The 13,957-nt window shown below is 39.6% G+C and overlaps 1 protein-coding gene across 1 annotated transcript in view; it reads left to right on the top strand.

Annotated features, from left to right (window-relative positions):
- Positions 1-13,957, top strand: part of LOC134842168 (uncharacterized) — a 52,324-nt gene that overhangs the window by 36,789 nt on the left and 1,578 nt on the right. Inside the window, exons 19-28 of the mRNA XM_063858383.1 lie at positions 189-364; positions 7,063-7,326; positions 9,499-9,664; positions 10,099-10,155; positions 11,204-11,338; positions 11,705-11,898; positions 12,345-12,558; positions 12,926-13,028; positions 13,243-13,304; positions 13,590-13,726. Of these exons, the coding sequence (XP_063714453.1) occupies positions 189-364; positions 7,063-7,326; positions 9,499-9,664; positions 10,099-10,155; positions 11,204-11,338; positions 11,705-11,898; positions 12,345-12,558; positions 12,926-13,028; positions 13,243-13,304; positions 13,590-13,726 (1,508 nt within the window). The remainder of the gene's footprint in view (positions 1-188; positions 365-7,062; positions 7,327-9,498; positions 9,665-10,098; positions 10,156-11,203; positions 11,339-11,704; positions 11,899-12,344; positions 12,559-12,925; positions 13,029-13,242; positions 13,305-13,589; positions 13,727-13,957) is intronic.

Raw genomic sequence — 13,957 nt, 5'->3', positions numbered from 1 at the left:
TTATGCTAGATGTATTTAGACAGCCTTAGATGTCAATTTTAGTCGGAGTCGGAACGCTCTCGTTTAATAGAAAGGAACAGTGGCTTAGTTTTGTTTTAAGAAGCGGGTTTTCTGACAAAATTTAGGCAATCAGCACAAGAATCGTTTAAAAGTTGAAGATCTTTCAATATCTTGGGTACTCAATTTAGATAAAGCGGAGCGGTTGGGTTCGAAGAGTGACTCCAACTGGGAGAACCAACTGACTCTCAGAGTGGCCCTAATGGCCCAGGACGAGGCACTGGTGGGCCATACTGACACTGTGGACGTGCACTGGGCCATAACAGCAGAGGTCATAACTCTATCTTCCGGAGTGTACCAGTATCAGGTAACAAGGGTTTGTAAAAAGATGGCTGTTAAATAGTTAATTGACTGAATTCTAGTTCGCATAAATAAGAGAGTGAACTTAGAGGTCAACACTTAACAGCTAGACAGCTTTAGTTGATTGACAGGCAGGTACCAGTCTCACACTTGATTAAGGTCTGGGAACTAATAATAGCAACTCGAATGATTGACACTAAGATGATGATTGACAACTGAACATATTGTAGCCCCTGACATTTCCGTATGGATGTAAAATTTAAATACATAGTAATTTAAATTTAAGTATAATAACCACATCTTCAACCTGCCGCCTCAACTATCATATAACAAACAACTATCAGTTTTTAACAATTTGAGTTTTAGGCTTTATGGCCATCCCTCTCCCTGGGTTAACGAGTTTTCGAATAATGTGAAATAAGTTCATTTCCCTTCTCCCCCTGGATGTGTTCCTGGTTGTTCCGCCCCCTGGATGGTTTCGATCATAACTCCTCCCATTTTGTCTACTGGCTTTCTCCTTCTAGTACTCCTCCTGGTTCCCGAGCTTTCACTTTGGCTTCCTGATTCAACTTCCTCCTCCTGACTGCTATTTACAAGACACTCCCGCGCCGCTAACGCTGGACGTTCCTGGCTTTCCTTCAATTGTTTACTTTGGCCCCCTTTTCCTCGCTTAGCTCTTGTCACTCTGGATTTAGCTTTAGCTCCCGTTCCTCCTCCCACTCCTGTCGTACTGCCGCTTGGGCCTTGTCCCGCTGCAATTGCCTCGCGCCTCGCTAGCAATTCTACCGGTAGTCGTACCGGAATGTTTAATGGCAGATTGTCTTCCGTATCCGAACTGTCGGACTCGAAGGTGGCTAATTGGACTGTCTGCGTGGTCTTAGCTCGTTTTGATTTCGGGCTCACTACTGCCCCTCTTTTTGCGCTCGCTAGCATATCCTTGAGCGTGGCCGGCTTCCGTTTCTTGGGAAGGTCATGTTTCGGTTTTGATGCCACTGCACTTTTCCTAAGAACGGATCCGTTTTTAAGTTTAAAAGTATGTTCGGATTCAGAGATTACGTTTGACTTTAGTAATTTATACCGATTTAGGTTCTTGCTGGTAGTACGCTGGTATAGATTTCGTCCTTTTCCACTCCCCTGGATGTTAGGTCCAGTGTCTCCACTCCCTTGGGTGTGTGGGGCAACTTCCGATTCCCCCCTTGGACATGCGTCCATTTGTTGGTCACTATCCAGCGTGATAGGGGCCCTTCGCAAGGCTGGAGCGTATGTTAGATCCGACCTCTCCTCCCAATTTGAATGCTGAGGGAATGCAACTTTGCTCAACTCAGGATCATTTTCGTCTAAACACAAACATTTTTGTTTTAGGACGTTGTTCCAATTCAAATTCTTCAAACTTGGTTTTTTCGTTAGATTTCGTAAAACAGTATTGGCCTCCCTGCCGTGGTGAGCTTCAAAAGGCGTTAATTTAGTAGTTGCATTTTTGGAGAATCGTAGAGCGCCTAGTGCTTTATCGACCATAGATTCTAGAGATTTATGTTCTTTTTCTGTCGCGTATGTTAAGACAAAATTTTTCAAACTTCCTATCGTCCGTTCAACGGACCCCGTGCCTCGATGGTCATTTACTGGGGAGTACATTAGCTCGATGCCTTCCTCGTTACAGAAGCTTTTAAATTTATTAGAGGTAAAACATGATCCCTGATCAACGTGGATCTTCCGAGGTACTCCATGATGCGATATGTACTTAACAAGGAACTTTAAGACCTTATCTGACGTATTAGTAGTAGTAACCATTGCTGACGGCCACCTTGAGAATCGGTCCGTAGCAACCAAAACATATTTCTTAGTTTCATTCAAATAATTTATCGGCCCCCAGAAATCCAACTGTAAACATTCATTGGGTTCCCTTGGTTCTGGGACCTTTCCCATGTCTCCCTTGGGTAATAACAGTTTCAGGTTCTTACCCGCTTCCGTGCATTGCTGACAGTACGTGGCCTTTGCTGCCAAACTTCGGTACATATAAGGGTACCAGACGTCCCGAGCTGCTTCGAACATGTTTCTTTTACCATGATGGTAATAGTGTATCCGTGATTCAACTGGGACTTGTAAGGGTAAAGGGATGACCAATCGTCCGTCCAACCACACACAATCGTCCCGTAACGACAGATCGTTAGCATATTGAGCCCAGTATTTCCCAATCTTCAGGAGTTCTTCCTTCAAGTTAGTCTTCTTCTCCAATGCTTCTTTCACTCGTAACAAGTTTACATCCGCTGGTATGTTCGAGGCAACAAATTCTAAGTTAAAAAGTTCTGGTAACGATTGAGACTTCTTAATAACCTTGCAATCACGGGGAATGATGGACATAATTTGCTGATTCGGATTAACAGTAGGAAAAAGCTCGCCTGGAAATTTCGAAGGTATGGAAAGTACTGTATTAACTTTTGAATCCCGTGTGTTTTTAGTAATTGCAATAAATTCAGGGTTAATGATAGTTATTTCATCGCTACTCAATAAGTTTTCGTCTAGTCTAAGTGGAGAGTTGATCTGAGGTTGTAGTATATTCGGATTGTTAGTTTGGGAATCGATTGTAACATTTTCAACATTTTCAATTTCAAATACTGGGAAAGAACAATTAGAGTCGCTATCCATTTTGTTTGAGTGTTTTGATTTAGGCAAATTTTACCGTCTTCCAAGGGAACAATATATAGAGCACACTGAATGTCCCTTGGATTTCTTTGATTTACGCAATATGCAAATTGATCGTTTCCTATTGGTCGCTGTCTTCACGCATGACTTTCCGCCCTCAACCGTCGCTGGTTGTATGCATGTTATTCGTTCTCGCTTGTGATTGGATGAAAATCGTTTAGACTGTTTAGAACCAGTTTCTTCAGTATTTTGATAATTTCGTTTACCAAGGGGTTTTAATTCCTTTGAAAAACCAAGGGATTTTCTGATCGAAGCGATTTTTGCCACGGTGAACAAATTATCATATTGACTTATCGGTTTAGGGGGTTCGCTAGGATGCCTTGACAAATAATCTGCCAATCCTATCTTGGCGCCCGGTTTGTGTTCTATTACAAAGTCAAAAGGAATCAGTCTGTCCAGCCAACGTGTTAGTCTTGAAAAAAGTGTTTTGTTTTTCTTGTTATTTCCGTTAAGTAATGAAATTAAAGCCTTATGATCGGTAATGACTGTAAATGATCTTCCTAGGATGTAATTTCTGAAATACTCGGCCCCCCATACCACCGCCAGCATTTCCAGCTCGTTGGTGGAATATTTTTTCTCGGCTGCGTTTAAGAATCGTGATGCAAAAGATATAGGGCTCCACCCTTCTGTACCCAATTGCTCTAACACCGCTCCAAGGCCGTTGTGACTTGCATCGCAAACAACTCTAATGTCCTTATGAATATCAAAGTGTTTTAATTCAACGATGTTCGCTACCCCCACTTTAATATTTTGGAAAGCATTTTCACATTCCGCGGTCCAGTTATACTCGTTTTTCTTGCTGAGGAGTGGCCTTAATGGAGCTGACATCTCCGCTATCGCCGGTAAATATTTATGCAAGCTGTGGATTGAGCCCATAAATGACTTTAGTTGCGTTACTGTTTTAGGAGCTTTTAGTGCGTCTATCGGCGATGTTTTTCGTTTAAGAGGCGTGACCCCCGTTTCGGTTATACGATGGCCAAGCCACTCGCATTCGCGTTTCGCAAACTCGCATTTAGGTAACTTCAAGGATATATTTTCGTGGTTTAGTTTCCGGAGGATCTTTTCAACCAAGGAGATATGTTCTACTTCCGTTCCCTTGGTTGTAACCAAAATGTCATCAATGAACGCGTTCGCTTGTGGGAATTCGTTCAAGATTGAGTCCATTACTCGCTGGAACTCTGCCGGCATTGACGTTAGCCCGTAAAACCCTGTTCGGAAACGGTAAGTTCCTGTCGACCGTCCGCCCACCAAAGAAAAATTACAGTGCACGCTTGTCTCTTCACTAAGCGGTAGTTGCCCATACGCGTACGTTAGGTCCATCGTAGTAAAGTACACCTCCCCTTGTTTTTTCTCGGATATAAGTTGTCCTATTGTATCTACAAGTTCTTCTATATTTGGCATCTGATATTTGTTTTTATGCACTTGTTTGTTAAGTTCTCGTGATTCCAATGCTAATTTTACGGACCCGTCTTTTTTCACGGTGATGACGATCGGAGAAACAAAATATCGATCCGAACACTCTTTCAATTTTTCTATGTGTCCCTGAGTTAATAGCTTATCAATTTCTTTGTCCACTTTTTCTTGGAGCGTTACCGGCACTCTCCGTCCCTTCTGCTGCACTGGTACAAGATTTTTGAAAAATTCCGCTTGAACTTTGTAGTTCCTAATTTTTCCAACTCTAGTAAAAAGTTTTGGGAATAGCTTACTGAAGTATGACTGCCATTGATCCATCTGCTCCTCCTCTGGTTCATCGTGTCCCTCCTTGCATGAAATGTCCTCCGCCCCCTGGATGTTCATGACGTCCCCCCTTGGATCTGCTTGCATCAACTGTAGTCCAAGTTTACCCATCAAATCACGTCCCACGATGGACGGTCTGGTCCCCCCAATGACTCGGACTTCTGCTGTCGTCTTCCAGCCGTTTGATGCTAACTCGAGTTCCATTCTGCCCAACATCTTGATCCGATTGTTACTGTAATCTCGAAATTCGTCATCGTCAGTGTTACCCTGCTTCAAGTTGATTCCCGCTCTTCCCACTGTTCTTCTCAAATCTTCTAGTGTTAGAATGGATATCGGCGATCCACTGTCGATCCAAATGTTCATCGGGTGCCCATTAATGAATACTTTGAGTTTAGGCCCGGCAACTTTCAACATCGTTTCCTTCTTCCGTCGAATTGCCATAACCATGTAATCGTCCGAACTTTCTGACGACCAGCTGTGATGTTCTCGTTTGACGAAACCAACTGAACTTGCCGCAGCTTGGGGCTCCACGTCATCCGAGGGTGTATCTTCCTCGTCGAGAAACTCATCCCCTTGGATCAATCCAACCGGTTGTCCCCCCCTGGATTGTCGTTTTCCTCGGCAAGTCCTCTCAAAGTGCCCAATCTTCTTGCAGAAGTTGCATGTGACGGCTCTTGCTGGGCATCGTTGTCGGTGTTCTGGGGTGAAATTCGGTTGATCGCAGTTGTAACATCTGCGCTCTTGCACTCGATCTTGTGTTCGACCTCCTCCACGATTTGGATACTGACCCCGTCCCCTTGGCATTCCTCGTCCCCTGGATCCGCGAATATTGCTGACTGGTTCCGTTTTAATCTGTAGAGAACCCCCTGGCGATGGATGCGCCATTCCCGTGGAACCGGATACGGCCCCCTTGTAGCTCCTTGCGTATTTGTCTCCTCTTTCGTATGACATTGCGATTCGCAATGCTTCTTCCGGGGTTTTGGTTTCCCTACACAGCTCGTTCTGCGCGTCCCTGTTCCTCATGTTGAAAATAAAAATGTCTCTCACCATTTTCCGCTCCTGGGTGCCCAAGTTGCATCTTGCCGCCATTCCGCTAAGTTCTGCATAGAACGATTCTAGACTCTCACCCTCCTTTTGTTTCCTCGACAACATTTGGTACATCTCGTACGTCTCGTTCCGCTCTTTCTGAAAGAGAGCTACACAGATATCCAAAAAACGTGGGTATCGTATTGTTTCCATATCTAAATGTGGATGCTGGTTATGCAATGCTCTCTGTCCCTCATGTCCCAGGCATAAATACAGATTTGATATTAGTGTACGTTCACCTTCTGCCCGTGGTTTTCCCCCAATGTCCCCCAGGTCTGTAATCTGTGCTTCAGTTAATGTCGATGCAAAGTAGTATTCTGACGAGACTATTCCATGTTTCGCCACCATCGCCCAATGGAATCGTTGTTTCCAGTGTTCCCATAACAGTTGTGGTTCCGCCTGATTTGGAGGCCAGAAAGCCACAATTCCAAGGGGGTTTTTCCCCCCACCATCTGCTGGCTGCGCCATAACAAGGGTTTGTAAAAAGATGGCTGTTAAATAGTTAATTGACTGAATTCTAGTTCGCATAAATAAGAGAGTGAACTTAGAGGTCAACACTTAACAGCTAGACAGCTTTAGTTGATTGACAGGCAGGTACCAGTCTCACACTTGATTAAGGTCTGGGAACTAATAATAGCAACTCGAATGATTGACACTAAGATGATGATTGACAACTGAACATATTGTAGCCCCTGACACAGGTATCGTTAATTATTAGAGTTTCCAAAAAGTACCGAAACATGTCGTTTTTGGCTGTTTTGGCTGTTTTTTTTTCAAAGTTATTCTCAAAATGGGATCTCAATAGTGTTTCTGGAGAGCTGGTAAATGAATTTGGTCGACCGACCTACACAGACAAAAGTTTCGAAAGTCCGCCATTTTTTTGTAATCACATGTAATTTCGAATGTAATTTCGAAACTGGCTTATTGAGAGTATTTTGTTTGTAAATAAAAAATTACAAGTCACAGATTTAAAGTTACTTTAATAGCAAAACTCGAGATTCACCTTGATCGGTGCTCGTTATCTGCCTGCCGCTGCGGCATCAGTTCTAGAACCAAAAACTTTAACCCAAGAGCTGTCCTGAAGCTTAGGTGCTTCAGCAGTTGTCAGTTGAGAGCTGAACAGCTCGGTTGTTCACTGTTCCCCTGAGGATAAATGGTCTTGAAATTAATACATCATTACAGGCAATGTACGATCAAGACCGCCTTCCGATTCTGTCTTCAAACGTGACAGTGCTGAACACTCTGCCGAGAGAGTACGAACAAGGCGACTCTGTCTGGTACGTCTTCTCCATCTGGGCCGAGTGCCACGCCACTGCCGAGGCCAAAAATGTCCAAATAAGGCAATTTCTACCCGACTTCTTCGAGTTCGAGCAGTATCACGCCACTTTGTATATTGGACAGCGGCCAGTGTTGGATACGTCGGATAAACATGTCATGGAATTCACGGTGAGATACAATGATCCAGAAAAAAACTTTGTGTGTGCTAATTTATTTCTTGATGAAGCTAAGTGCCCCTCTTCATGTCAAGAAACCCATATATTTTTGACTATTTCAAGACTAAAGCTTAAAGGTTTATTTGATTTCTATTGACTTGCAAAATATTTCGTCGAAAACGTTATTTATCTGCAATTTGAATATATGTTTCATGAAAAAACTAAGAAAATGTTTTAATAGTTAGTCATTTTTCTGTGAAATTATTAAATTCAAGTAAATTGGAAATGACTATTGCTTGATAGTATAATTTCAGCTACGTGGATTTCTTTTTTTTTGTTAACTGAAGCCTTGCATGTTCCGATTGCTTTTTAAGATTAAAATGATAGCATTTTAAAAAATAATAAAATAATTTTTTTTGACTTAAAAACCTGACCCAGCATATTATGTATAGTACAAACTGATTTTTTTTTGTATATAACAAAGTACTAAATCGACCAAGTATCATGCATCATGCCTCAATTTATTTTGAAAAGACAGATTGAATCTCTGCTTACGCGTTAATAGCACGAAGTATACCCCGCGTTAATTATCCCAAATTGACAATCTTTGAACAGCCATAACTCTACTAAAAACTGATATCTTTCTAACTTTGAGCTCAACACATCAACTCAATATCTTTTGGGTGATATAAAACAAGACTCCTCGTATCAGGGCAAAGCCTTGAATGTTCCGACTGTCCATTAATTAGTCTCGAAAAGTTTTTGGTATAAGAAATATTGGCAAAACTATGAGTTTTAGGCTGATAGTATCGAAAAGTTAAAACTTGAGTTATTTATGGAATTATCAAGACCCATTAGCTTGTCTCAGTTCAATTTAGAACAATTATGATGGCGGATTATTTGCCACGCATAAATAAATCGCATATTGAAGCAAAATTCCAAAGTATTATTCCAGCAGCTTAGCAGCACTTTAGTCTACCGCAAGCAAGCGTACTCCCTTAGCAGTCCAAAAATTTCCGGATCGAAGAACATTCGCAATCTACTTTTCTAAAATCGGTCTGAATAATAAAAAAAAACCACCTCGAGCATATATATTCCTCACTTTCTTCGAAAGTCGGAACAAAAATGTTGTCAAAACTGCAAGTTAAAAAGTGAGAGTTAGAAGTAAACTGAGCATGAATGTTTGTATATAAGGGCAAAAGCCTAAATATTGCCACTGCCCTTAAAAGTTTTAAAAAATGCTTAGAAATTGGTAAGACAATTGAAAATAATCGGTAAAACAGAATAATTTTTGTTGTTTTATCGGCCTTTTATCCCCTCACACGCTATGAGAAAAAAGGTGTGTTTAGCGTCTTGTATGGTATCAAAAATATTTAAAAGACCAACTTTTTCTGAACTCAGATTGAATCGGTTCATTTCTCGCCTCTCACGCGCGTTATAGAAACGCAACATATTGCGCGCTAGTCAATCCAAGCTAGTCAAATTAGCAATTCTTAAACTCTTATAACTTGACAATAAAACTGCAGATTAAAACTTTTGTTGAATTGAGCCCAGGGCAGCCATATTTTTAGATGCTATGATATTTTAGTCAACATATAATTTAGGTTTGATTGCATTCAATGCAAAAATTATGGATTAAACGCATGACTGAGTGATCTAGAGTTGATTTGTTTTTAAAAAAAATTCCAACTTATCCCGCATAAGCATTATTTTTAGTTTAAAAAAAACAATAAATGAAATTAAAGCCATTTTTGAAGTTGAAATGTCTTTTTAATGTCTCATATAAATTTTTACCCTCTCAAGAACGGTCGTTTTGTTTGCCTGACAATAGTCACTGCTTCTTGATTATATAGCTCTTTTTTTCAAGATGGTATAAGAAAGAGCGGGAGAATAGACCAGATACCATGCAAACAAGCCGAAAATTGTGATCAGTTACATTACGTTTTCACTATAATTATGTAACAACTGATTTTTTGCAAAATTTAACAAAACTGTTGAAATTTTTGACTAATATTTATGATTTGCTATTTTTTGTCTGTTCTTCAGCTTGTTTCTACATGTTTTTTTTCTAAATTTCCATCTATAAAAACCTTTTATAAGCACTTTTTCTAATTATTGTCTTTTCTAAACACCTTTCCTAATTATTCTTTTTTCTAAACACCGTTTTTTGTTGTTGTTGAAATAGATTGAGCGACTGAAGTTGACGGACTACGTGGAGTGGCGTATGTTGCTAACTGTGGTGGTGGGCCACTCCTTCTTCCAGGACATCCGACTCTACTACCACTCCACCCCCCTAGACACCATATTCTTCAGGGAGGAGAGAGACACAGACACTCTTAACCCAATCACAGGTAGACTGTACTGCGCCTGCCCCCTCCCCCCTCACCACACACACATACATGTGCGCAATTATTTTTACAAGTCACGCATTCCGAACTTTTGAGCTCTGTCGAAATTCAGAATTACGCAATTAGTGCTATAAGTTGCCTCATATATAGCACTAATTATCTGCTCAAATCTACTCATAACTATCTCATCTGCGAAAAAAAAAGGTTTTTGAGCATTTTAAAATCAAAATATTGCCCTCAAAATGCTAGTATATATTGGCACATAAACTGTCTTTCAAAAATTGGGTCAAGTAAACTGGGAGCGCTACTTTAAAATGGAAAACAATATGGGGGTATCAGGGCTAGTTTTACTTAATAAACTTTATTGTAATAACATGGGTAGTTTTTGATTATATTTTACAATATTCATTTCATAACTTGTGATTCATTTATTTTAGCTGGGAAACCGTACGGGTATAAGATGGAGACAATCCGGTTCCAGTCAATTGTACTGGGTAAGTGTCAAGATAGCTATTTACTAAAACAAGGATAGCCGGTTGCTGTGCAAGTAGCACAGAATGTTCCGACCACATTCTCAGATTTTTTTCAAGTTAGTGTCTTTTCTTGTACGTAGTGTAATGATAGAGCTAAACAAATCCGTAGAACTTTAGTGAATTAGGCATAAACGACTTCAATTGTCTTCAAAAAAGTACATAAATGAAAAAGATGAAAAATTGTTTCAAAAAAATTTTTTTGATGTATTTTTAAAAAAATTTTTGCACTGAATTTCAAATATTTTCGAAAGATTTTTTTTTTGCAACAGAAGCGCTAAATAAGACTTTCAAACTATTTTTTTAAAAGTAAAAAAGTAAAATCATGTAATTTTTAGACTACATTGGTAATTTTCATACATAACGAACGTTACTCGATCGCTTTACTCGCTCGAAAGTAGATGAAAAATCAAAAGCTTCAAAATGGTTTTTCTCGGCACTAGGGTTTTTTGGAGTTTTTTAAGGTCGTTCGAATCACGACTGAACGAGCTTTGATATGATGTATCACTAAACCCAGTCCGATGTTTATTTGTGATACCTGATTTTGCGTGGAAAAAAAATAAAAAACTAAAACACCCGAATTAAAAGTTCCTCCCCATTTTCAATGAACAAAAGTATGAAAGGCTCATAAAATTAAGGTAAAATTGACTTCAAACTTTGATTTTAAAGATCCATTATTGTGCAATGAATGACATTATCTTCGCGTTGTTTCTTCGTTTTTCATTTTAAATTGATCTATAAAGCAAAATAAACCGATTGTTTTTCTCCATACCCAAAGATACTTTTGATTGAAACAACTAAAATAGTTTCATTCAATATATCAATCAACCCGATCTGACGTTTATTTGCGGTACTTGAAAAAAAAGTTCTTCCACGTTGGTGGTCGGAACAATAAAATCGTATATGCTTTTAATGTGCAGACACTGCAAACTTAAAAACCTGATGACTTAATGACTTTTTACATTTTAAAGACTGTTAAAATTTAAAAATTTTAAAGCGTTTTCCACTTTAGAGTCTGTGTGCAGTGGGAACCTGATTGACCTGTCGGATGAGACGAAGTTCCACGAGTGCCAATTCCGAGCCAGCTCCACCCTCCACCCCGTCACCTACTCCCGCATGAAGGCCACTCCCGCCACCGAGACACTCAGTCAGTACTTAAAAAAATATATTATAAAAAGTTACCTAGACACTCACTTTTTTTGATCAGTCAGTTCACACTTTTCAAAAAAGTTTAAATTTTTTTTTCAATTTTTACCTGTGATCCCGCAATTAATTTTACATTTCAAGTTTTTGTTTAATTTATCAAAAAGACTGAAATAGTGCATTGAACTGTTGTTGCGAAAAAAATAATATAAGCGGTTAGTTTATCCAGACCGGCATTATATAACTTTTTTGTTTTTAACTAATGTTAAATGCCAAAAAATATTGGATAAAAGTACTTGGTCATCAATTATTTAAATTATTGTTTTGAGCTTCTATGGCGTTATCATTTCTCTGTTCTTTTGTTTTATAGGCTGGAAGAGCAACACGTGGTATGGCCAGTGGCAGGGCAGCCAGAGTGTGACAGTGGCCATGCTGGACAAGTGGAAGCTAGCCAGACTGGTCTTCAACGAGGAGACATCTGTCTCTGCTCTCACCCTCTTCTACAGCAGCGACCCGGAGGGGGTGTTCTGGACTCAGTACAGGGAGAGGGACAAGCCATACACGGTCGGAACCCTTTCTTGTACTATTCAGTACAGTTGCAAATTTGTTTTCAAACGTATTAAATGTTCTAATGAAAATGTGACTCCGTTTTTTTCCAAACGCAATTAAAATTTTAATGAAGCTGCAATCAATATTTGCGATAAAGTTTCAAAAAGAAGAATATCGGAAACTTGTCCTTAACACTTGATTAAATTGATAGAGGTTTTTACGAGATACTTTTTGAATTTAATTTAATATCAATTACAGTTATGAGCCAGATAAATATATTGTATAAAGCTATGTTTTTGCGAAATGTTAGGTTTTTAATATCCTCGTTGACTTCTTTGCAGTTTCTAAAAAAGTAATGTAAATTGTTTTGGAATGATAAACACTATGAAAGTTGGAAAATTGCTCATTAAATATAGAATCTAGCTTTAAAGAAAATTTCATGACCAGTTGTTTTTTGCCAGCACATGGTCAACGAGAGCCATCCCCTTGGTAAATTCGGCAAACACAAACTGCGCTACTTCGACATAGCCTACCCGATCAAGAGCACGTGGCTGAGACTGCAGTTCAACGAACTCGACCGAGACACCCTGGACGGGAGGGCGAACATCGCCGCCTTCAGATTCGACATCTACGGCTGTCTGGAGAAGGAACACGACGCTAACTCTGGCATAGAACGTGAGTTTGGGCCAAGATGGGTGATCGTTATAAGGAGGAGAGTTGCCTTCAAGGCTGTTTTGCTTGTTTGACTGGTTGATTTAGAAAGTTTCATTTGGTCTTTTTCGACATGAAATAAAAAGAACTTTTTGAATGACGAGGTTATGATTTTTAGTCCTGAGCTGAGGCAATTGTTGTGTTTTGGTTCTCCGCTTGCAAACTTCCTAAATTTAACTCCAATGTTGATTTATTGCTTAAAAGCCTGGCTTTTTTGAACTTATACCTCGATGGTGATTTTTTTGGAATCAACTTTTTTGATATATTAATTAATCATAGGAAAACCACGTCTTGTTATAAATGTCAAAAGCAGACATAGAGACTGTTTCAGGAGCATGCCCTCAGAAGGTGGTGGTGCCTGAGGCCTATGACAGGGGATTCTTGGTGGATCACGAGAGGAGGGTACTCTACGTGTGCGAAAAAGACCTGCACGGGTACACAATAAAAAACCATTTTGTATTAATTACATTTTTGCTGCTGCTTAAATTAATTTTGTGTTTATTAGCACACTTACTTTGTCTGTGAAAAATATATGTTTGCTAGTCCCATGCTTGAAATAAAGTTTTTCAGTAGCATTTAACAATTGTACTTGAAAAAATGACATAGAATTAACGGAGATAGGTGAAGAATCGATGCGTGTTTTCACAGGAGTTCAAACAAGTGTATGCGGATGATGATGGATGAAGTTTCAGGTCACTTTGTGTGGTCACGTGAGTGATAGCCTAAAATCATATTTTCAAGTTCTGTAGAATTCTAAGTTTCGTAGAAATATTTTATTTTTCCCACTGATTCTGGAAACGCAGTTTTGACTTGCTTTTCAAACTTCAGGTTACAATGACCATTTTAGCAAAATAAACGATGAAAAATGGTGGAGGTGGTCTAAGAAAACGCAAATGCTTTTAAAGAATATCAGTGCTATTCATACAAAAATTATGCATATCCCTATTTTGAATAAAAACAGCAATATCTCATAAAATATGTTTATTGTTGTCTAGGTCTTCCAGACATAATCCACAGTGTTATTGGCTACCTGTTCGACCCCCACTTCCGGGTGTTCGCAGTGGGTCAAAGCATGATGGCATACCTGTCAAGTGACGACGCCGGAATCACCTGGAGATCTGCGCAGACACAGGTACCCTTGCATGATGTCAAAGACGGATTTTTTTTTGGGGGGGGGGGGGGGGGGCAGAAGGCCGACGCTGTGTCATGGTCACGACGCTGATCATGATGGCGTGTTTAATGTTTAATAGATTTTGAGCATAACTGAAGCCCTGGAATAAATTCACGCTAAAGACCAAATAGACTCACATGCAAACTTTAAGATAAATTATCAAAAATAGTATTGCTATCAGATGTCTTACTG

The sequence above is a fragment of the Symsagittifera roscoffensis genome, chromosome 3 (genome assembly GCF_963678635.1).
Source record: "Symsagittifera roscoffensis chromosome 3, txSymRosc1.1, whole genome shotgun sequence".
Taxonomy (NCBI): Eukaryota; Metazoa; Xenacoelomorpha; order Acoela; family Convolutidae; genus Symsagittifera; species Symsagittifera roscoffensis.
This window is presented reverse-complemented; position numbering and strand designations above follow the sequence as displayed.